Below are 23,873 nucleotides of genomic sequence, written 5' to 3' on the forward strand. Positions count from 1 at the left end.
GTTTTGTTTGTTGTTTTTTTTTTTTTTTTCTTTAACTGAGTTCAGTAACTGCAGTTTAGTCCTATATATTTTCTAGAAAAACAGCAGATCTTGATTTGAAGACTGGTTTCTTCAGCTTCTGACATATATCTTGTAGCTTGTTCCGGCGCTTATTGCTAATAGGAATTTAATTTGCATACTAAGCAGTCTGGCTTCCACTTTCGGCTGTTAGGCCTTTCTCCCACATCAGAGAGCTCTCTAGTGCATAATATTTTCTCCTTGCAAAAAATCTATGCTAATTGTCCTCTTGATTAAGGAATTCTATCTGTTTGTCCTATCTGTCTGGTGTAAGACACTTTTCCTGGCCTCAAAAAAAAAAAAAAAAGCCGCCTTCTGCGGTCTCTTTGATCTTGTGACTTGTCTGTAAAATGTGTGCATTGCTCCTGTGTAGATCGCATGATGTCAGACAGGTTTGACCTTGGTGTTCTGGTGTAGAAAAGCCTGATATAGTGAAAGGTTGCATTGATTCCTGTAATATTGCACCAGGAGGTTATACTGAGTTGCTCATCCCCTGCGTACTGGCTTCTCTTTTAGAGCCACTGCTTAAACGAGTATCATCTTCCACTTCGTGGGTATGACCCTTCTTCCTAGATGTATTATTATCATAACCAAATGCAGAGTATTTACATTGTTTAACATGAGTTTGCTCAGACACTTTGTATTGATCTGTATTCAGATGCACAGTTGCAAAGCAATTGACTTACTCTTTTCAAGTGCCTTAATGAGTGAGTAGGTCAATATACAAAGCACTTCATCTTAAATGAAACTTTTGTGTTCAGGCTATGGAGAGCAAAGAAAAATGACAAATTAGGTGTCAATGTAAAGAGAATTGATGCTGGAGGTGGCACAGTAGTAGGAATTAAAATGTTTATAGATGTAGTCTAGTGGACTGAATAAGAAATAGCAGCATTCCTAAATGCTGACATTTTATGCTATCAATTATATTTCATACTAACATGGGGGGGATACAAGTTTATTACAAGAAGACTTTAGAAAAGCACTTCTAAATAAACAGGACGTTTTGGGATTTTTTTCGCTACTACTGTATTGAAGAAATTACTTTCTGTAAACATTAAGTTACTTTAACATATGTGCAATTACACAACATCCTCACCCCCCAATTTCAATAAGTCAAAAGATGTTTTAATTCTTAGAATTCCTTTCATTCTTCTAACAGTAAGTAAAAAACCAGGTTGTTGCTTAGTCTTTCAGTACCAAGCCGTATTAAAAATAATAGATCTGGCTGAGTTGAAATGTGTGAGTGTGAGGGGGTTTTTTTGTTTTCTTTTTTAAGAGACCAGTTAAACCATGGTGTTGTGGTTTAACCCGAGCTGGCAGCTCAGCCTCACCCAGCTGCTTGCTCGCTTCCCCCCTCAATGGGATGGAGGAGACAATCAGAAGGGTAAAAGTGTGGGAACTCATAGGTTGGGATAAAGGCAGTTTAACAGGTAAAGTAAAAGCTGTGCACACAAGCAAAGCAAAACAAGGAATTCATTCACTACTTCCCATCAACAGGCTGGTGTTTAGCTGTCCCCAGGAAAGCAGGGCTCCATCGTGCTTAATGGTTACTTGGGAAGACAAATGCCATGACTCTGAACGTCTCACCTCCCTCCTTCTTCCCCGTAGTGCTTATTGCTGAGCATGGTGTCGTATTAGGAAATATCCCTTTGGTCAGTTGAGGTCAGCTGTCGTGGCTATGTCCCCTCCCAACTTCTTGTGCCCCCCCAGCCTACCCGCTGGTGGGGTGAGAAGCAGAGAAGGCCTTGACGCTGTGTAAGCACTGCTCAGCAATGACTAAAACATCCCTGTGTTATCAACAACGTTTTGGTCATGAATCTAAAACATAGCCCCATACCAGCTACTTTGAAGAAAATTAACCCTATCCCAGTCAAAACCAGTACAGCCAGTTATATTTGAATGCAAGCTTTCTAACTTTTCTTTTCTGTCTTAGTTTTACTCTTAAAGTTCTGAACTGGTTAGCCTATCAGTTTAGAATTATATCTCAAATGGCAATGTGCTTCTGACAGGGCTCAAAAAAATTCCAACAAATTTAGTTTTTAGCTTTATACATTATATTTTTGCTGGCATATCTTCATATGCCCTGATAGGTCTGGGGGGATGACTGCTTTTCTTAAGTAGCAATGCTGCATGTAATACAGAACCCTAAATCATTACAGTTTTGCCAGATCAGTTTCTATGCATGCATCTTACTCGCTCTCAAAGTAAAACTTATTTCCTCCCTCTGTCTATGCCCATCCCTTTTTGCTTTCCAGGCAAACAAAAGGCTTTCAGTTTCCTACTCTGGAATCCATAACTTTTTGGTGTTAAGAAAACATCATCAGCTCAAACACTGCCCTACTCCCTCTGTCCTTTTCCAAGAAGGTTTTTTTGTTGTTGTCAGTAATAAACTTCTGAAAAGTAATTAATAACAATAACTAAAAGCAGCTGCTCTTACTTCCTTGTCTTCACTGAGAAAGATACAATGACCACAGCAACACTTTGGTGTTGTACCTTACCTGGGTTTGCCACAAATGTAAAGTGACAGTAGAAAAGGGGCACAGAGGTACTTCCTAAGGAGAAGAGAAGAATTCCGCATGACCCTTGGCAGTTCACTCTTCCCCAGATCATTCCTTGCATCAGTAGTGTCCCAGCAATAGCTGCCTTGGTAAAGCTTGCTGCTGCTCTTTGAAAGAGCTACCTGTAGAAGATATTGGGGAGATGAAAGCAATCAGAGAAAGCAATGAAGCTAATTATACACAAACAAGGGAAAAAAAAATGACTCAAGGTGGCTGTTTTCTACACTCAGAAGAAGAAAAGCAGATAGAATTTAATGTTACATCTGTCCATAACATTTGCGGTTTAATGGCTGAAAAGCCTTTTAAAATTATTCAACGAAATACAATTTAAGTAACCCTTAGTTGCCAAAGACGGAGGCTGTTGTATGGCTTTTGTACGGGTCTCATGCTGTCCAAGGGCTACAAGGTCAAAACCACATGAGACCCGTACAAAAGCCATGCAACAGCCTCCGTCTTTGGCAACTATTATTTACAATTAGCCATAATGTAGTCTAGCTATTCACAGCCTGTGTAACATGCATGTTTGAACGTAGGATGGAAATGTTATAAATTTCAGTATACTATATATTTTAGCCTGTATGGTTTCTCTTCCCTTCCCTGTAGAGCTTAAAGTCTAGACTTCTCTCCCCCCCCCCCCAGCCCCAGAGAATAGAAAGCTAGTATAAATGACATTAAAGTGGAGTACTGCCTGTCTGTTTCAGAGTGGAAGTGGATCACCAGCTGTGTTGACGCAAGAGCTGTAGATGTGGCTTCACAGTATTTAAGATATAAAAATAGTTCTTGTAGCTAACCATAAGTTGCATTTGTAGAGGAGTTTGTTCCCTTTTCTTGACACTGATTCTCTAATCACTGCCAAGTCTGCTTCTGTATGAAGGTGACTGTACAGCTGTTCTTAGTTCTTGATAAAAAAGTATCCTGAGAGTCTGCATTTTTGTGAATTGCAGATTTGTCAGTTAATTGCAGTGTGACCTCAGTGAATCCATGTTTGGTGTCTTCAGTTATGTTGTGGGCAGAGCAGAAGGAGCCCACAGTTAGGGACAGGAAGCAACTAACAGAAACCTCTCATGTTTGTATTGTTTTATCCAGTGGTAAGTGTGAAATCACTCGGGATAGTTTCTCTCTCAGTAGAAGAAAGATAAGCTGCTGCATGGTTGTTGAAGGATATTAAAATAAATGGACTGTCTTATGTGTAGAAAACCCTTTCCTTCAGAAAACTGGGACTTCTGTGTCGACAGGATGAATAAGTAGTAGTGAAAACACCTAGTTTGGTGTGCAGGAGCTGAGGCAGCTCTTAAGTTACCTGGTGCACAGACATAAGTTGTTGAACATGCATAAGGAGGACACTAAAGAAGCTATTCCCAGAGATTTACTTCATATCTGTTCCACTCTTTGCAATCTAGTGCTAGAAAGGCAAATTGTCCTTGTTAAATTTGCATACCAGTTATATTCCCCCCCTCCCACCCCCCGCAAACTGCTATGAACAGCAGCGAGTGCTAAGATTTGAAGAAAATAAATATAGTGCTCTCATTAAGAGTGCACTATTCTACTTCTGTGGAAATTTTGACATGCATGTTATTGCATTCCTGTAACAGCATTTCCATTCTCTGACGTTGCTGTGTGTGCAGTGAAGTAGAGGTATTGTCACAGGAAATGTGACTCACTCATGTTTGGTTGAGTCCAGTTTGTCTTGTTAAACCAGTATGCTAAATTCCCTTATAAAATACGCAGGTAGGTTCACCATGGAAGTTACAATTACAATTGTTTATGAATTTTGGAAATTATTGCTTCCTTGACTAATAAACCTTAACTCTGCATAAATGTGTATGTTTGCAAGATGAAGCGTTAAGGTTGCCTCTATGTGTGCATAAGTCATGTCTAGAAGGGGATAGTGCAAAAGATATCTGAAAAGAAGTACAAGCAAAACTGGTGGGTTAGAACTGTTCAGAAGTAAAATAAAAAAAAAATTACCCAGCATGTTTTATGCTAGTTTGGCTTTCATGATTAGTAACTTCTAGTTCCTGTTCCAGGTAACGACACCATAACATCCTCCATTGCTACGTGTAATTTGAAAGCACCTCTGTTCCCCCCCCATGTGAATCGCAATGTTACATTCAGACCAGTAACAGGAATTTGTGACCAATTCTTGTATAACCAAAGTACCAGGCAGCAACTTTCATACAGTACTGGAAAGAGTGGCTTGCTTGCTTTGAAATTAATTGCATTCGCGTATTAAAAAATAACTGTCCAACATATGATAGTGACTGTACCAATTCCAATTATGGAGGTTTTTTTTTTTCTTGAGCTTTTTTTTTGTGGGTGCTTCAGTGGAATGCAAAGGTTCAGGCAGCAAGTTGTTAAACTGTAGTACTGTGATCACTCTTCACCTACGGTCTGTACCCATACCCTCGGGCAAAATCTGACTATTGAAATAGTCACTTTTCCACAATTTGCAGTGTTTGCACGCTGTTTTTCTTGTAGCTTTGTTTTTATTTGACTTTGTGTTTTGTGAGGTAGCCTTGTGGTCTCCTAGTTTGGCATTGATTATATAAAGAATATTTTAACTTGCTAATGGTGGCAATCTCGTCAGCTCTCCTGTGAGTGTTTCAACTTGCTTACACACTTACAGTGGCAGTGGTATGCATATGTTGCACAATGCCTTTCACCACAGCAGGGGGCTTACTGCAGTATATAGTTTCCTTTCTGATTTAATTTTTTTTTGTTTATTGTTCACTGAGCATTTCTTATTTTAAGGTGGAATCATTGGCATTTGTCATTGAAAGTGATAAGCTGAAAAGCCTTAGCCAGTAATAGTCCCAACTCCTCCTCCAATAAAAAAAGGCAACAAGGGAAACCCCTGTCCCCTGTTCCCAAACAAAAATACAGAGTGCTTTTCCCAAAAAAGAAGGATAAAGCCTTGTTTAATCTTTGTAGCCTGATCCTGGGATGTCTAGAGAACAGCAGAGAGGAACAGGGAGTCTTTCTTCTGTTTCTGGCATTACTGTGACTGCTGCTTGGAAAACTGTCTGAAATTTCTCATCTGTGTTTCAAGAAGAAACCATTAGGGATTGAAATCAGCTCAAGAGAAGTCAAGGATATAAAGAGGTGGCTTTATTGCCATTTACATGTGCAGGTGTGGGTAACAAAAACAGAAGCCTGAGAGAGCTCAATTGAATAAATGTCTGTAGGATTTTGTGTCTGAAAGTTGAACCTAAGCAAACTTCAATTAAAAAAAAAAAAAAAATCATTTCCCTTAAGCAGCAAGGGTGACAGTATATGTGTGTTTTCCCTCCCCTCATCCCATCACTGAGTATTCTCTGCTCAAGTCTAAATTATGTATCTTTCTAAAAGACCATTCTGTACTTCAAACATGGCTTTTTTTGAGCTGAATCAGGACTTAATAGATGGAAATCCTGTGCCTGCACTGTGCAGAAGCAATGCAGTCTCTAGTCCACTGCGGCTGTGAATAACCTCACAGGTAAGGAAATGGGATTGGAAGTGGGAAAAGAACAAAAAACTAACTGCTGTGCTCTTCATGGTAGTAACTCAGTTCTTCCACTGGTGGTTGGGATTTTTTTTCCTACTGAAAGCAAGGAACATCCAGTGTGTGTGCCTGGGCTACATGTGGTTTGTGAGCAGGCAAAGCCGAGCTCCTTTGCAGGGCTACTTTATGAAAGGGGGCAGTGGGGCTGGAAGAGGAGGTGCTGAATGATGGTTTCCTCTGGAAGGAAGCGGGATGACAGGAGCAGCTGAGGAACAAATGCGTTCCTTGGACAGCATTGCTACTGCCTCTTTGTCAGCTGCTTCTGGAGGTCCTCTCTCCTGTTGCTTTCATGTGTTTATCCACAGGAACATTCTAGTATGTGAGTCTGTAGGGTTGGTTATCCCTTAAAGTGTAGCCCATCTCCACTCTTGCCTTTCCTAGAGGATTTCTTGAAGGAGAAAACATGTTTAAATTGAAAAGAGGGCCTTCCTTCAGGAGTGACAGAAGTGCCCAGGACCACAATGCTAAGGTAATGATTTACCAGGAAGAAAGCTTGGGCATAAAATATCAGGCGTGGCAGCTACTTCAGTATCTGCTAATGTGCACACTTGCTCTATGGTAAATACAGCACAGTGAATGCAGTTCTGTGATTGCTGCAGGGTAGGCTTTTAGCCCTTCACATTTCTTCCTGGAGGAAAAAAGCTTGATTTTTAGGGTGACTGTCTATATTCACTTACTTCTTTTTTTTTTTTTTTTTTTTTTTATATGTATCTATTCAGAAGCTGTTATCCAAAGAACTTGAGTTTAGTGTAATATCTGGGTATGCCTAAGGCTTTGTCTCCATGCAGGTAACTAAGGCAGCTATAAAACCAGAGAGGTATGCCTATTCCTGTGAGCTATTCAGCTGAGCCACCATGACTTTTCTGGTATTTTCTGCCATTCTTCTGTGCTGTCTGTCTCTTCTCAACCCTTCTTCAAGAGTGTAACACTTCTCATTGCAGTTTTGGCTGTCCTGGACTTTCCTTGATCTGATTAGACTTATTTTCTCTACTCACTGCTTCAGCATGACTTCTGTCTCTCAGAGTAGATTTCAAGGTGTATTTCTTACTGTTGGAGGTCGTCATTTTTGATGGCACAGTTACCTAGATATTTTTAGGTACTCAACTTTAGTTTTAGCATCTAAACAGCATGTTTGGTTTGGCTTCTGTCTCTCAGGAATAGAATGGATCTATTTGTCCATCAGGAGCATCCATTAATATGAGGAAGGAGTCTGCCAGGAACAATTTAGTTGGCCAAGAGGTCAACAAAAGATTTTTAGCCAGGGCAGAGAGATGCCTCAGTGACTTATCTTAGCTTTACTGTCTATAACTTTGGATTCTATGGAAAATAGCAAAGATGTCATTTCTTCCTATTTAATTAATGATTCATTTGGTGAAGATACTGACATTCCACCGCCAAGCTGAAGATTTTCCTGTTGTGGTGGAATTTTTTCTCATTCAGCTATAATTAGATCTTTAAAAACATAATAGACTTCTCCCTGCCCTCCCCCCCCAGCCCTCCTCCAGTAATGTTCTGCTTCTATAGTGAGTTTGAATCTGTCCTTAATAGAAGACTCTTAAAACGTTTAGTAATGTGTTCCCTCTGTTGTCTGTTCCCCAAATAGCCTTTTTGTCTTTTCTCCTAGAGCAGTAGGAGCGAGCAAGTCCGTAATAGTCTACAAAGGGAAAATCAGCTGCCCTTAAGAAGTTTAATCTTGAATTTAATCTTAGTGTACTTGTTTGATTTTACCTTGAGGAGCAAAGAGATGCAACGTTTCATTTGAGGGTTGATTAGTTTCTTAATTGTGTGTAGCGTGGCATTTCTTTCTGTGCGTTTGCATGTGAGATTGCTTGCGTGCTTGGATGTTAGGTATGCTGTATCAAGTTATATTGACTAAATAACAGCTTCTTGCAAGGACTCTTCATCTTTTTTGTGTTGACTAAAGAGAGATCAGAGGATTATCAATTTCAGTTATGCAAAACTAAAGGTGTGAGTACACGTAATTTAATCACTTACAAAATACTTGCTGGCTTAATTAGGGTTTGTTCAACCAGAGCTAAGCCACACAAATGGCTTCTCATATGGAATTTGTCAGCTGCTGAGACCCACAGAACTGCTGACTGGAGCTGAGATTACTCTTTTAATAAATGCTGTGTCTTTACTTAGTCCTCCACAGTGCTATGGGACCTTGAGGATGGCAGGTCTGATTCCTGAACCCTGCTCCACATTTGCTGTTTTTTGGCTACTACTTAGAAGTGTCAACAGTGTGTGTGTATGTTGGCAAACATTCGAAGAAAGATGAAAGGAGACCTGTAAATGCTCTTTGAGAGGTGTTGTCTATATATACCTTCCTAACCGATCTCTTACTGTCTTGCCCAGTGCCTTGGAAATAAATGTGGACCCTTTGGCTGAAAGAAGCTGAGTGGGAATAGCCTATCCCACCCCTTTTATAGCCTGTGAGCAATACGCCTAGGGGCAAGAGCTTACACCAGAGCTTTCTTGGACACTTCAGAAGTAAAATTTTCTGATTTGAATAGTGCTTCTGTATAGGTACATAGAGATAAAACATCTGAGAGGGCAGTTTAAGTAATCCGTTTCCCCTTGCTGTACAGCATTTAGTGTATATCAGCAACTGTCTGCAAGTTTGGTGATGATCACTCTTGACAGTCAAGCTTTAGTAGCATACCCAGTGTTAATATTATTGCTTCCCCCTTGTTTTGCAGCAGATTTTAAGGTTTCTTTTCCACCCACTCATACCAGATTTCACATGAACTACAGAGAAGAGGAAAACTTTACTCAGCCTTTTGGTAATCACCCCACTTCTGGGCTTTCATTTGCCAGTGATCAGCACAACATATATTGCAAAAGCATATACAAGTGAATGTTACGCAAACTATTCTTTTCTAGGTGCTCTAAGTTATGTTAGGAGCAGGCACACTTTCCCATGTGGTTGGCCCCAGTGTATGTGTTTAGCAAAGATGATAAACTCTGACTGATGGCATGTATGTTTTTTCTCTCTTTACATAAACTCATATCAGGTGAACATCATAGGACGAGCAGGCTAGTACCTCATAAGCTACCAGCAACTTCTTTGTAATTGCTGAGAGTAGCACTGTGTATCAGCTATTCAAGAATTAGATAGACCTCAATGATATGCTCCCTTAGGGAGTAGTGTTCTTGCATCAGTTTCATCCTAAAAAAAAATTCCTCAAACTATCAATATAGAAGCTGTCCACATAATCTCTCTCACTCCATCAGTTCCGGGAGACCCACTGACTCTAGGGAGTCTTCTGAATGGTGATTTCCCCTGAGCTTGGGGGCTTGGTCTTAATTTCCAGATCCTGGGGATTCTGTACCTAAAGAACAGGTGTTATATGATATCAATAATATAGGTCCAAAGCATTTTCAAGTCTTAAAGGTTTGATAGTGTCTGTGAAATCTGTCAGACGACTTTATTTTAGGAAAAACTAAAGCGAGAGCTCTCATTCCTAAGTAGTATCTCTAAGCTGAAATTAGAGGAGAGAATTTTAGTGAAGAAAAATGGAGTGTGGAGTAGCTGTACCTTTTTTTTTGTGTCTTTTGTGTAAGAAACAAATGTATTCAATACTTTTGCAGAGAATAATTTGGCTTTTAGTGGGAGTTTTATTAAATTTTCTGTACTGGCAAATGCTCCAAGTTTCATGTAAATGTTATAGTCTAATAGCAATTAATTTATATTAGGCTTCCCTTCTTTGATATGGTGCTTCATGATAAAAATAATGCACTGGCTTCTGTAGGCTTTGAGATTTCCTTTTACAAAACTCAGTTTCTCCCTCTGCTGACAAGACAAGCTTTGTAGGCTTTCTTTGCTTTCCTTCCCCTTCTCCTCCTCCTTCCTCCTACACTTTGGGTGTGTGGGTTTTGATTTGTGTGGGGTTTTTTTCTCTCTGCCAGCTAGTCTCTGCACTAAGTGTCTGGAGTAGACTGCACTTAACTACTCAGTGCTTTTTCAAAGTGTAGTCTTAAAATCAGGGAGCTGAGCAGGATGCGAAGCTATTAATCCAACTTACTGACAGATGAACGTGACAAATTGATGCAGTAGTTAGAGACATGTCTGCTCTACACTCTTTCACTGAGGTTTCCACCTCCAGAGCAGCATCGGCAGAAGGGTATGTGTGATTACCTTCACCAGAAGCTTATGCTGAGAGAGTAGGCCTACAGGGAGATGCCAGACTGGCAGATGTTTGTTTCCTTCCCTCGTCTTTGCTGTGAACGAGTTAAGCTCTGACAGGGAAGCTGAGCAGGCTGCTGGCCCTGTCACACCAATAGTGATGGTGTGGGTGGACAATTTATGATTTGCTTTTAGTAAAGCCATTAACCTGAGTTTGATAAAATAAGCATTTGAAAAAACCCTGATCCTTGACTGTTGAGTTTCTGTTTTAAATGTGCTAATTAGTCCATGACTTTATGTAATTAATAGTTCACGTGCACCATACTTACGGTGTTGGTGTAAAATAATTACCATGGATAAGAGTGCTTCCTAACACTGATGGAACAAATAGTTTAATTTCCCTTGGGAGACGTAACGCTCTTATTAGTATGTATTGGTGTCACATTGCTGGAAAGCTGATCAGTTCTTCCAGGTGCTTACTGCATTTAAGAGCTGTGTAGCTGGGAATATTAAGATTTGGCAGCTGCTCTTAAATTGAACAAGTAAAGTGGTGAATGCAAACTCATGGCCTATCAGTAGGAGATCAAAGACTTCAAGAAGAAAGTACGTGGTCCTTGCTCGTTTCTTCAGCAATTTCTTCTTTACTTTTGTCTTTATGCAATGTAGGCAAATAATGCCAGTGATCCTTGGTCCAGCTGGAACGTTGGGAAGTCTGGGAACTGGGATAATGGAAATGCTGTTGACAGCTGGGCGACAAAACCTGAAAGTGCAGCTGGCCAGAGAAACAGTGCTTCAAATAACTGGGAGACAGCAGCAGCATTTGGTCATCCACAGGCATATCAAGGACCAGGTGTGCTAATAATGCTCTTATTTTTTAATACATTAAGAGTAGGTGGACAGTAGAGGTAAGACTTGCTTAATCTTTCATAACTATAGAACATGGCTTATTTAAAAAACAAAACCAGCTTCCCAGTAGCACATTGACACTGAAATAATAGTTTGTTTTTTTATTCAATAAAATTTTTTAAAAAATCAGGTCCACAGTAACAGACACCTCAAACTTGTATGGAAATCTGGCAAGCCAAAGGCTTGTGCATACATGATTTATTCTCAGGCATGTTGTTCAGCTTGCATGACTGGAACTTAAACACCCTTGAATTTGTGCCCTCAGGCCTGTGAAGAAGTAGTCTCTTAAATCCTTAATTTTAGGAAGTGGCTAGCCTTTCAGAAGGCTTCTCTACCGTTTTGTAGTAAAGGCCTAAATTAAGAGGAGAGCTCATAACTGGGGAATACTAACATGGAGTCTATGAATATGGAACGCTATTGAATTCATCTTAACATGCCAGCATCTCTTCTTTCTTTTTTCTCCTCCCCCCCCCCAGTGGATTTCTAGTGTAGTGTTTTGCAGGTTGTATTTGGTGGGGATGGTGGTAGTTGAGGAGGAATCAAAAAAGAGAAGGCTGAACTAGCTCTTTAATATATTTACCTTGTTGATTATTTGTGTGCGAGTGCTAAGGTAGCTGCTTCTGCTTTTAAAGAGAAAATATTTAACTTTCACCTTTCCCTTCCCCCCTGCCCTCTCCTGTACTTTACCAGCTGCTGATGACGATGATTGGGATGATGACTGGGAGGACCCAAAATCAACTTCACCGTCTTATCTTGGTTACAAGGAGACTGAGGCATCAGAGGCTGGGGGAGTCCAGCGTGGAAATTCTCGTGCAGCTGCTATGAAGTTACCACTTAACAAGTAATGGAAAATGAGGGGCAAATGTGTATATATTGAAGAGAATTGGAATTTGTCAAGATGTGTAAATATATGACCATTCAACCTTCTTGAAATATGCAATGTAAATATTACAGTTTTGGGGTAAAAGTGGAGATGGATTTGTAGCTCTGCATTCTCCCTGTATGATCAGAGAACACAGATCTATGAAAGCCTGAAAGTGCATGACAAAGCTGTATAATTTTTGGAGGTGTTATCCAGGCAAACGACGCTTTTGCAAGGTCTGAACTTCTGGACCTACTGGTCTTTGAAAGTTAACTGTTTTTAACACTATATGTGCTTAGTGAAAATGCAAGGTGGTGGATGGCTTGTCCCTACAGCAAGACTGATCAGGCATGCTGCCCCAGAGTTTGTGAGCAATTTGAGTTGCTAGGAGTGGGGAAAAGTTCTTCTGCTCTCCTGTGTCTGTGCATCATCCAGGTTGATTCTTGAGCCACAGAAAGCTTGATTTTTAGATAAAAATCTTAGAATAGCATGAAGCTTTGTCAGAGGTATACTAGCATTATCTCACATTACAACTTAATGTTTGTTTATTCTAAAACTACTGTTACTCTGAGAAGCTACTGTGTGGTAATCTTTAGGTGGATGAAAGTAGAGTGGGAAAGGATTGTAGAATAATGGTGTCCTTGGGTAGGTAACTAAAATTAACAACTAGTCAGGCAGAGACAGTTGATTTTGTTCATCAGCGGAGGTTTTGTCCAGTTTTGCAACAGTACCTTTGCATCGTTGTGGCATCTACTTGTTGCAAACCCATTTAGTATAACCAGCATAAACATACCTTATTTAAGAGTGTTATTTGTCTGTGAAGTGAGTCTTACTTTACTCCTTGTGTTTCTGCAAGCAGGCAGTAGGTTGGCAGTACTTGAAGGGCTAAGTATCTTCCTAATTAGAAAGAGAACCACCGTTTGCTTTTTGTAAGACTTTTTACACAGACTTTAAGACATTACAGGGATTTTTCTGTGGTTTTCTTTCTAATTGGTGGATAAATTATTTAACATAACTCATGTTTAGAAGCATTTGATATATCTGCAGTTCATCGTTCTTTCAGATGATTGAATTCTCATCATCTGAAATGGCAGGACGGTGTGCATGAGCGTGTGTGTCTGCATTTCCAGAGAGGCTGACAGCAGTGGAGTGGCAGATGTTACTGTGTGTCCTCCTGTTACGTTTGCTCTGATGGGCTGAAGAGCACAAATAGCTACTTTGCCTTGGAAGAAGGGGCCTATATTACAGTAATAAAAGCTGTGGGTCAGTAGCTAAAACTTTTCTGCTTTTTCAGGGCAAATTGTTGGTTGTTTAAGTAATTCATGTCAATTATTTTCTATACTTGAGAAGTACTCAGGGTTTTTTCCTATAGTGGCAGGTAATTCTGCATATGTCACAGGAAGGAAAATATGGAATAAATTTATCGCTTTGTTTGTTAGATTTCCTGGATTTGCAAAACCTGGGATGGAACAGTATCTGTTGGCAAAGCAGCTAGCAAAACCCAAAGAGAAAATTCCCATAATTGTAAGTTGGGGATGTGTGTGTAGTTTTTGTGTGGGGGTGGTGTGGTTTGTTTTGGGGTTGGATTTTTTGTTTTGGTTTGTTTTTTTGTAGATTTTAATCCTCTCCACCCTTCCCTTTTTCCCCAACTTAACTTTTAGCCTCTGGGGTTGCTATATGTATTTGGGTCAGAAGAAACTGATATTTAACATATAATTAGAAATAGAACTGTCATAATAAAACTGTGTACCATTTAAGTACTTTAAAGTTGCGATAGACTACATTTCAGAGTCATATATCATTGAGGGATTTTTCAGGGTCCAGTCTTAACTCCTTTCTTTTAAGTGTGCTGATTTATTATTTATTTTTATTTTTTTTAGTACTTTTTTTTCTCATGCTGGATATGCATTACCTGTGATCATGAAAATAAGCCTTTTTGGGATTGGAAGGCAGAGCAAGTGCATTACACTGTCTCTTAGTTATCTAGATAGTCATCTAATACACAGGAGCTACATAAAGGTTTGAAATATTCAGTCATGATGGTCAGGTCATCTTCTGATCTAAAAACCAAACTTTTCTAGATATATGCTGTTCTAGTGAAATGTGGTTGAAGTAGGAATCCCTAGAATTCACCACTCCCTTGCTATTTGGGAAAAATTGTAAAATACAGAATAAGATAAACATAACTGTGGTCAGTCATCTTTGGTTGCAAGAAACCCCTCTATTTCCTGACTATGAAGCTCTTGCTGAAATCAATGGAAACTTTCAAGTGGAGAGAGAAAGCATTTGTCTCCTTGTTTGCACCTGGTACAACATGATGTAGTTAAAGATAATATTTGTAATTTCTTACAGATTGGTGATTATGGCCCAATGTGGGTTTATCCTACCTCTACATTTGACTGTGTGGTGGCAGATCCCAAAAAAGGTTCTAAAATGTATGGTCTCAAGAGCTACATTGAATATCAGCTGACCTGCACTGTAAGTGTATCTCAAATGGGATCTTCTCTCTCCCAGATATGGGTCATTTGTACATATAAATAATACAGTTTGTGTGACTTGGTAACAGCATTGTAAGAATAAGTGGTAGTTGTCACGCTTTTTTCCCCAAAGAGTTACTTTGTTCTAGTGTTTCAAGTTCTTCTGTAATTACAGATTCAAGGTTCTAAATCATAAATTTTACTTATATTCCACATACTATTCTGGTCACACTTGTTTCATGTCACTGCAGATGCGTGTCAAAATTCAGAGTCGTGTTTCTCTTACAGAACACTAATCGGTCTGTCAACCACAGATACAAGCACTTTGACTGGTTGTATGAGCGTCTCCTGGTTAAATTTGGATTAGCCATTCCAATCCCATCTCTTCCAGACAAGCAAGTAACAGGTAATTATTCCCGGTTCATGGAATTCCCATTCCATGAATTCATGGAATGGGAATTAAGGAGATCACTTTTTTACAAGGTGCAGTTATTTCTTACTGTTTGTTTTTTCCCATTATAGTTAAAGAAGGTATCAAAGAAACCCCAACCTTTCACCATTCAAACCTTATGAGTTGTGACGGCCTATTGATAATAAAATATCAGTGTTAAGAGCATCATTTCTGAACTCAGGTTTACTTATCTAGTCCAGTGATTTAAAAAACAAACAAACAGCCAAACACACACCCCGACACACACACACCTCCAGTTACCATAGAAGAGAATATTTATTATTGGAGAGGAGAGATAAGTAGTTATGTTCCATATTTGCTGATTGTCTGGAGAAATGGTTTTTGAGTTGGTTGGGGGTTTTTTGGGGAGGGAGCGGGGAGTGGTGGAGATGGTGTTGGTTTTTCTTCTGCATTTGATTGTAAATGTGTTATGTTGTAGGAGCTTTGAAGCAAAGCTCCCGGAGGAAATGGAGCATCCCCTGACAAACTGGGTTTTTTTGCTCACAAGTAAAATGTTGCAGCTGTTTCTCCTGTTGCTCGATTTCACACTTGATTTAGAAAGCATCTTTCATTTGTATAACGCTCTGCTCTGGTTTGGTGTCGGTTCAGCTTGACCAAACTCTCTGAAGCTTATGGAAGTCTCTTGTTCTGACTTCAAGAAAAGTGGGATTGGACCCTTTAAATGCTCATGAGTTCAGTCATTGCAATTGAATGTGGTAATTCCTGTGTGTTTTCAGTAGTCTCTGGCTTCCTTCCTACGAGGGTGTGCTAGCGTGTGTGTGAAGAGAAGAACGGACACCTCTGTAGAAGGAAAATGCATTACTTTTGCCTATTTCCACTTGTGTGTTTTCTTGTAAGATTTTTATAAAGCCTTTAAGACAACTAGCCAAAACCAAACATACAAAAGCCGGCATGTCGCCAACCATGTGGCTGTGGGCATCACTGAAAATGCAGCAGCTCTGCTGTGTTTGAAGAAAGCTAAGCATTGATGCAGATGCTGGGAAAAACGCCGAGGAAACTGAAAAGTGAGGAAGCGACTTCCTCCCCTCCCCTTAGTCTCATGTTTAGAATTCACCAGTATTTTTGCTTAAACATGTGCATGTGGACTAAAAGGAAACCAGAAGACCTGATGGGATCTCTACGTTTTATTGTAACTGTATTTTAAAAGACTCAAGAGTTTGGCATCGTAGTTAAACCTTGCCTGTGGATTTCAGTTTTCCAGAGTCTGTGGGAGAGGATAACTTGTCTCATGCAAAAAAAGAGCATGCCTATTTTTCTCTCTCTTTTTTTTTTTTTTTTGGAAGCATTATGGGAAACTCTGAAAAAAATGGTGTTTATTTTTCATCGTGTTTAGGAGGTTTCTTTCTGAAGACTGTCTAGAAAAGTATTTCTGTCCATTAGTCTTGGCAAAGCAAGACTCTTTACTGAGAGACTGAGTCTATCTTTACTGAGAGACTGAGTTTGCTCAGGATTGTGATTTTGCTGGTGATGATATGCCTAATCACCAGCACATGACTTCCAAATGTTCATAGGAACAGTATTATGCTTTGCATAACATGGAATAGGAATGCTTTGCATTCCTTATGCTGGCAGGAATGCTGCAGAGATTTCAGTATAGATTAAGGGTGGAACAAGGTATTACTGTAGGTTATATCATCTCTTCCATAGTAGTTGATTTTTTTTTTTTTGTCCTGTCCCCGTCCCCGTCCCCCGTCCCCCCCCCCCCCGCTAATTTGCAGGAAATGCACCTATACCCAAACTTTATTTCTCACTACCTGCTAGTCTTGCTAGTTTCCATATTTGCAATTAAAAAACAAACAAACAAACAAACAAAAAACCACAAAAAAACCTCAACCTTGTGGAGCTGCTGCCATAGTAACTATACAGTAGAATTATATTGAAAGAGTACATGCGTTCAAGGCTTGTCATGTGTGCTGCTATGGAAATTAGAAGAGTTGAGTGCTGGGAATCTCTCCTTTCAAATACATCCTAATCACTGTATGCTTTAGAAGTCTGACATTGTTCATTTTTTTCAATTGGAAAAGATTCTCTCAAGAAGACACAGTTTGTGCTAAAATTAAAAGGTTCTTGTAAATATGCAGTGATGATGCACTACTAGTTTAAAAAAAAATAGGAAATTCATTACTTTATTTAAATAGTTTGTGTTATAATCTCAACTATCAATCACTTATATGTGTGTATTCTAACCAATTTATACATATGATTTATTGAGATTTTTTGAGGTTTTTTCCCAATACATTCATTTACCTATATAGAAATATGTTTATGGGAGATATTGCTTTTTTAAATCTGCTATTTGTATCTGAGCAGTCAAATTTCAAATGCTTTGTTAGCTAGGACATGACAACTTGGAAAGTAAGTAGTTCCTTTTTCTCCAACGTTTTTGAGCCTTACGTTGACCAAGGATTTACTAGACTATTATCAGAAAAATGTCTGCATTCCAAGCCTGTGCCTAGCTTCTCTCTTGGGATATCTGAATACCTAATTTTTCCATCCAAAAGTTTACTAATCTCTCTTCCCCCCCCCCCCCCAATTGATTTGAATGGGTGGGTATTATGGTTTTTTAATATTTCCTGACTGTCTTTAAAAGGAGGAGTACTCTTGGTCAGTAACCAATAGACTGTAATTTAAGGTTCTTCCGATTTGTCAGCATAATGTTTACTTCTTCTAAGTTCTGAGTCATTAAATGGTTAATAACTCACCAGATGAATTACAGATTCTGTTTTAATTAAAAAAAAAAGGTACTAGAGTAGAAATGTAACAATTACTGTTCAATGTATAACAGGACGCTTTGAAGAAGAATTTATCAAAATGCGTATGGAGAGACTGCAAGCTTGGATGACGAGGATGTGTCGCCATCCTGTTGTCTCAGAAAGTGAAGTTTTCCAGCAATTTCTCAATTTCCGGGATGAGAAGGTAGGAAATAGAGTTCACACACAGACTGAGATTTAGGAATTGCTTCCCTCCCCCAACTAAGAGTTCAGCTTTGTAGCCTTCCCATTTGTCTGCCCCACTGTGGGCAATAGCGATGAGCTGAAAACTGCTGGGTTTACTAACTTAGCTGATTGATCTAAATGAGGCATAAAGTTGCTTGTGTGAAATGCTATATGCCGTTCCAACAGCGATGTGCTCTTTCAAGTAGCTTTGTGGCCAGTCTTGTAAGGACAGTTTGTGTCCTCCAGCAGAATAGGAACATATAACAACTCTTTTGGCTGTTGGCCTGATCTGTCTCTGTTGGACTTACTAATTACTGCAGTCCTCTGATTGGTACTGCTTTGCTAACAGATGCTACTTTGTAGCAGATCTAGGATGTGTCTGATCCTGTATTATATTTAAAAACTGCCCCCCTCCCCAGCAGTTTCCACTGGAATGGGTTGTAATAGCATTATGCTGCAGTCTTACCTGATATAACCAGCCCTTTTTTATTCCTGTGCCCTCGCCCCCCGGCATTTTTGTATGCTTTTACTGAAGGTGAAGAAAACCTCTTAAAAATAATGTTTTTTCCATGACGGAGCTCCAGGTCTGTTACTAATTTGGGTATCTACTGATGAGGAAGTAAACAGGAAAACTGCTGCTTTCTCCTCAAAATAGTCATACTTCTAAATACACATAGATTTTGCTGAAAAAGTAAATGATCCTTGGAGGGTTTTAAGACTAGGCTGGATAAAGCCCTGAGTAACTAAGGTCACAGCTGACCATTTTTGAGTAGGAGGTTGGACTACAAACCTCCTGAGGTCACTTCCAAACAGAATTATTCTGTGATCCTGTAAGTAGAGGCTTAATAACATACTAAGTAGCAGTCCTACTGAAGTGATATTTAGATGGCCAGTGGAGAGTTGTATAATCATGCCAGCTAGTCAGCAATTGCTAGTAGCTAACTTACGGACTGATATAAACAGAACAGATGTTGCAATACATGTGGAATTTTTAGTGTTTTTATCTGTTCCCACTGAGAACTTAGTATGGCAATTGCATAATAGTCTCATGATCTTGAGTAGCTTCTGATACCAGCACTGTCACATGTGCAGAGACAGCTGAATATAATTGCTCTTACACTGTATTTCAGTAATATGCAAGAAGGGTCTCTTTACCCCAGAATCTAGAAAGCAAAGTGCACAAGGAGCAGGGAGGGAAACTCTAAGAAACCTTGGCCCCACTGAAACTTTCTTTTAAAAGGTTTTAATTTATGGGTGGTCTGTTGGTTAACTGTTCTCCTAAACATTTCATTCACTGCTTAAGTCCATGCCCTTAGAGATGCGTGGACAATGATGGTCAAACTTTGTCCTTTTCCCCCCCCCCCCTCTTTCCTCAAGGAGTGGAAAACTGGAAAGCGGAAGGCAGAAAAAGATGAAACTGTAGGAGTCATGATCTTTTCTACAATGGAACCAGAAGCTCCTGACTTAGACATGGTAGAAATGTAAGGTGTCTTTTTGCATGGACATTATGCATCTGGATATACAACAGATACTGAGCTAATATAAAACTAGAGTAGTAACCGTGCACGTATATTCATGGATTTGAAGAGGTACTCATCAAGGCAGAGCTGAAAAATTGTTTGAATATGAGATTTTCATATCAACCCCTCCAAAACTTGGTGGAACTCCATGTGATGTCTCTTTGACTTCAGTGGCTGAATACTGATCCTAAAAAGATTTACGCAAAACTAGTTGATAAGAGAGAGTACTGGCAGATCCTATGGAGTTATGCTTTATATTGCTATGGAGGTGTATTTTGATCTTTAATCCTTCAATTGTGAACAGTTCTAAAGTGCGCTAGACTTACCAAGTAGCTTAGGATAACTGTAGGTGAACCATGAAGGAAAACAATGTTTCTGTAAAATACTTGTATACAATGCACACACAGATTCCAGTATCTGGAATCCATGGAAAGCTATTAAAAATTAAAAGTGACTTAAATTATTGAATTTTATTTTAAATGGGTTACTACATTTTTGGAATATCCTTCTGGAAGTGCAAATGGATATATTTATTTTATATATGTATATGTTATATATACATACACTTTTTTATGTATCGTTCTCTTGGTGGTAGACCTTTGGGTTTCATAGAGTGAAAGACTGGATTTACTCTGCAGCCTTTATTTCACTGCTTTAGGCTTAATCATTTTTCTTAGAAGATACGTAGTATGCATGACATGCTTTGCTTGCTGTTGTAGAACGTAGAAACTTGGATAATGTTTTGTGTCTGAAACTGTGGATAAACTAAATAGAAGTGTTTATAGTGGTGAAGCAGTAGTGTACCTGCACCTGGAAATACCCCAGTGTAGCCTTTATCCAAGTGATGCAGTGCATATTAAGATGCATATAATAGCTGTGTGGTAGCAGTTCTGTACTAGTAAAAAAGACGGACATTTTTAGGTCACTTCTACTTCGAACATGAAGATTTCAAACTTGTCTACTTTTCTTAAGTGATGTGTTTTATATATCCCAGTGATATAAAAGCTGAACGGGTGAACCAGAGGGATGATTTTGTATGTAGGGTGCAGGAGAGAGTGAGCCTGTATTATATATAGAACACTGGCAGGGAACAACCACGATATGTTCTGCTAAACTGTTTGTCCCCAAACAGGGTGAGGGCAGGCGAGCAGCCTGCGGGGAACTCCCCAGAGGGTGCTGACTCCTGGGCTGGGGCTGGCAGCCTGGGGCGGTTCTGGGGGCCTGTCTCCAAGCATTGCAGGGGTGGCTGCTGTAACACCTCAGACATCCACACCATGTTCCAGTGCCTGGGAACGTCTCAGGGTGCTGTTAATAAAAAAAAAAAAAAAAAAAAAAATGTGTATGAACATAGTCTTGAAAGCCATTACGCCTGTAAGTGGACAAACCAGCTTGTTCAGTAGTTCACTAAAATATCTGGAACAATTGTTTTCTTTATATTTGTTCATTGTTGTATGGATGTTGCTACTTCTGTTACTCTTAACATCTAATTTCATGTCAATGTGGGGTCCTTCTATTTATGTTAAGTGCTCTAGGGATGCATTTTCCTCATTGGGGAGGATATTTAGCTAGTCTAGTACCACGTGTTTAACGGGCGGGGGAATAGAATGAAAAATGCCTGTATCTGAAGAAGGAAATTCTGACCTTAGTGAAATGGCAGAGATTTCAAGGAATTCATTTATTTCTCTGATTTTTTTTTTTTTTAAGACCTAGTTGACACTACTAAACATTTCAGTGTTGTGTTTAAAGTTAGCATAATGCATCTGTTAAACTGCTTTTTGTGTTTGCTTTTTCTAAATGCCACAGAGAACAGAAATGTGATGCAGTGGGTAGGTTCACCAAAGCAATGGATGATGGAGTTAAAGAGCTGCTGACAGTGGGACAAGAGCACTGGAAGAGGTGTACAGGGCGTAAGTGTCCCTTCTGAACTCAGCAGTCATTTTTGTGTTGCTTTTCTCAGCTTTTTTTTTGTTGTTGTTGTTGGTTTTGTTGTTTACAATTCAAGGCACATCTTAAAACTAAAGGAAATCCTAAGTTATCATGAGGATTGTATGGCATTCTGGCTGCTTTCAGTATCTGAGAGTATAAATTGTGCAAACTTTTTGGTTTTGTTTTTTTTAATTTCTCTCATAACAGAAATATCTGGTCCCTGCCCATAGGTTTAAAAATATTAAAAGTTAAATAATTCTAGTAATGCAGCTAATGCCCTTGTTGGACCTGTTCTCATATGTTTGTCATTTATCTACATTTTAGTGACATGGGCAAAGTAGACCTGTCTATTTGATGAAATCATAAATGATTGCATTTTATTAACCCCTTATTTAGGATTCTTGCATGCCAGGAGGAGTGATTTAAAGATGAAATGAGTTTTAAAAAAAAAAAAAAGAAAAGAAAAGAAAAAACAGCTTGATTCTAACTTAATCTTTAGCCCAATTCTTTTTCTCCTATCTTGTCTCTTCCTTCCCACAGATATTTAGGGTTGCAGAACTTCACACCAAGTCCCTATGACTCTGCCTGGGCTCTAATTTCCTAGTCCACAGCAGTGTTCAGTGTTTGTGGCCACCACAAGGCAGCTATTGAAAGGAAGCAGGTACTACAGCTGAGGATCATAATAAGAAACACTTCAGGGCAGGCTGTAGTGTCTGGCGACCAAAGACCTATCACATAAATCTCCTCAAATCGCCTCCATTTTTTTCTTTCCTTCCCCCCCCCCCCCCCCCTTTTTAACTCCCGCACAAAACGATTATCCCCAGACTTGGGAGTAAGTACATCTCCCGAGTTATCTCTTTGCTGCTTTCTAATCTAACAGTAATTGAATATCTGGGGCTGACCAGAGGTAATGGGAAGTATAGAAGCCCAGTCTCTTCTCGTCATGATTACATTAGACCTTAGTATCTGTAGAATGTGAACTTTAAATTATTTATGTTTCTCCACTTTGAATAAGAGGGTTCCCTTCTACACATCACTGACCCTCCTGCTGGTCAAAAATAATCTAACATAGGACACAGCTCTAACATTGTACAGATCTCACTTCATTAAGAAATGATACTGAGGGGGAAGCAGAGGGCAGGGGTCCCTCAGATGAGACTAGAAAAATAGCATTGCTTTGCAGTTACAGAAGCAGTGATCAAAACCACCATAGTTAAGGGCTGGCTGTGACTTCTACTTCCAGTAGAAATTCAGTATTTTGTTCACTGCTAAAATCTTGCTAAACTTATGACACTAGTGCTTTAGGTATGGAATGACTCTTCTGCTACACACAGTTATTAATTAATTAGCATAAATGCAGTAAGTCAGATGTGATTGTGTTGAAAATTTCAACTTTTAACTTTCCAGACATTCATACTGAACAGAAAAAGGAGACTGGTAAATCAGGACATGCAAAACTGAAGAATTTCAGTAGCCTCTTAGGTTGCAAGTTCCCTGTCAGCTCTAGTCCCAACTCCTAGTCCGAAGTATTTTTGGCACTTCCTGAGCAATAGTTACGTGCATTCCATTCTATGATATTTAAAATGACTGACAGTGGAAACTTCTTAAATGCAACTGAAAAGAAGAACCAAACGTTCTTCACTGAAGTTTCCACTGGGGATTCAGTTAACAAGTTAATGGCTGATAACAGAACTCTAGTACTCTGAATGGTACCTGTTGTATAAGAAATACCAGTTGTCATAAATAAGCTGACTTCTGGGCAAGAACTTGATCAAAGATAATCAATAAAATTCTGCAGTTTGGGGGGTTTATTTTTGGGGGGTTTTATTTGTTTGTTTGTGTGGTGGTGGTTTTGGTTTTTTTTTTTTACTACACAAAGGGGTTCCTCTGTGAAAATCAGATTGTGTGGGATGCTAGAGCAACTAAAAAACTACTATTTACATGGGCAGTGTATCCTCTGAATACAAATGTTTGACAACAAAAAGCACATCTACTTTGTTTTTTTTTTTCTTTTCTGCTAGCATAGGTAGCTTATAAAAAATTGCTTTCACTTTTCAGGTTGCTTTTTAGGCCTCTGGGGTGGTGATATTCAAAGTGTTAATAATGAATGCACTCATAAATCACAGCTTATTGACTTCATCATGAGGAAATAATTTATGCATATGCTTTCAATAAATAGATTATAAAAACCAATTTTATTATTCAGATACTTGCATCAGTTTTTATCCCTAGATAATCTTGGTTTCTAGTGCCTTTAAATATAAAATCCATGATTTGAGGAGAGTTTAGGTAGTATAGATCTGTATAATAATCCCCTCTCTTAAAATATTAATGAGATCCATTCTCCGTATCACTGCAGCAATTCCCCCCTGCCAGAGGATAAAAGGGGGGAATCTCACTGTATGCATAGGAGGACCAAGCTAGGAGTGCAGTGAGATTTTTTTTTCTTTTTTTTTTTTTAATAGCAGTCACACACTGTTTCCCCAACT

General features: G+C 39.2%; 1 protein-coding gene across 1 annotated transcript in view; it reads left to right on the forward strand.

Moving 5' to 3' along the window:
- Positions 1 to 23,873, forward strand: part of SNX9 (sorting nexin 9) — a 62,153-nt gene that overhangs the window by 24,656 nt on the left and 13,624 nt on the right. Inside the window, exons 5-12 of the mRNA XM_082305817.1 lie at positions 10,952 to 11,135; positions 11,882 to 12,032; positions 13,493 to 13,577; positions 14,406 to 14,531; positions 14,819 to 14,936; positions 17,788 to 17,918; positions 19,316 to 19,419; positions 21,262 to 21,365. Coding sequence (XP_082161943.1) covers positions 10,952 to 11,135; positions 11,882 to 12,032; positions 13,493 to 13,577; positions 14,406 to 14,531; positions 14,819 to 14,936; positions 17,788 to 17,918; positions 19,316 to 19,419; positions 21,262 to 21,365 — 1,003 coding nt within the window. The remainder of the gene's footprint in view (positions 1 to 10,951; positions 11,136 to 11,881; positions 12,033 to 13,492; positions 13,578 to 14,405; positions 14,532 to 14,818; positions 14,937 to 17,787; positions 17,919 to 19,315; positions 19,420 to 21,261; positions 21,366 to 23,873) is intronic.

The sequence above is a fragment of the Platalea leucorodia genome (assembly GCF_965183815.1).
Source record: "Platalea leucorodia genome assembly, chromosome: 3".
Lineage (NCBI taxonomy): Eukaryota > Metazoa > Chordata > Aves > Pelecaniformes > Threskiornithidae > Platalea > Platalea leucorodia.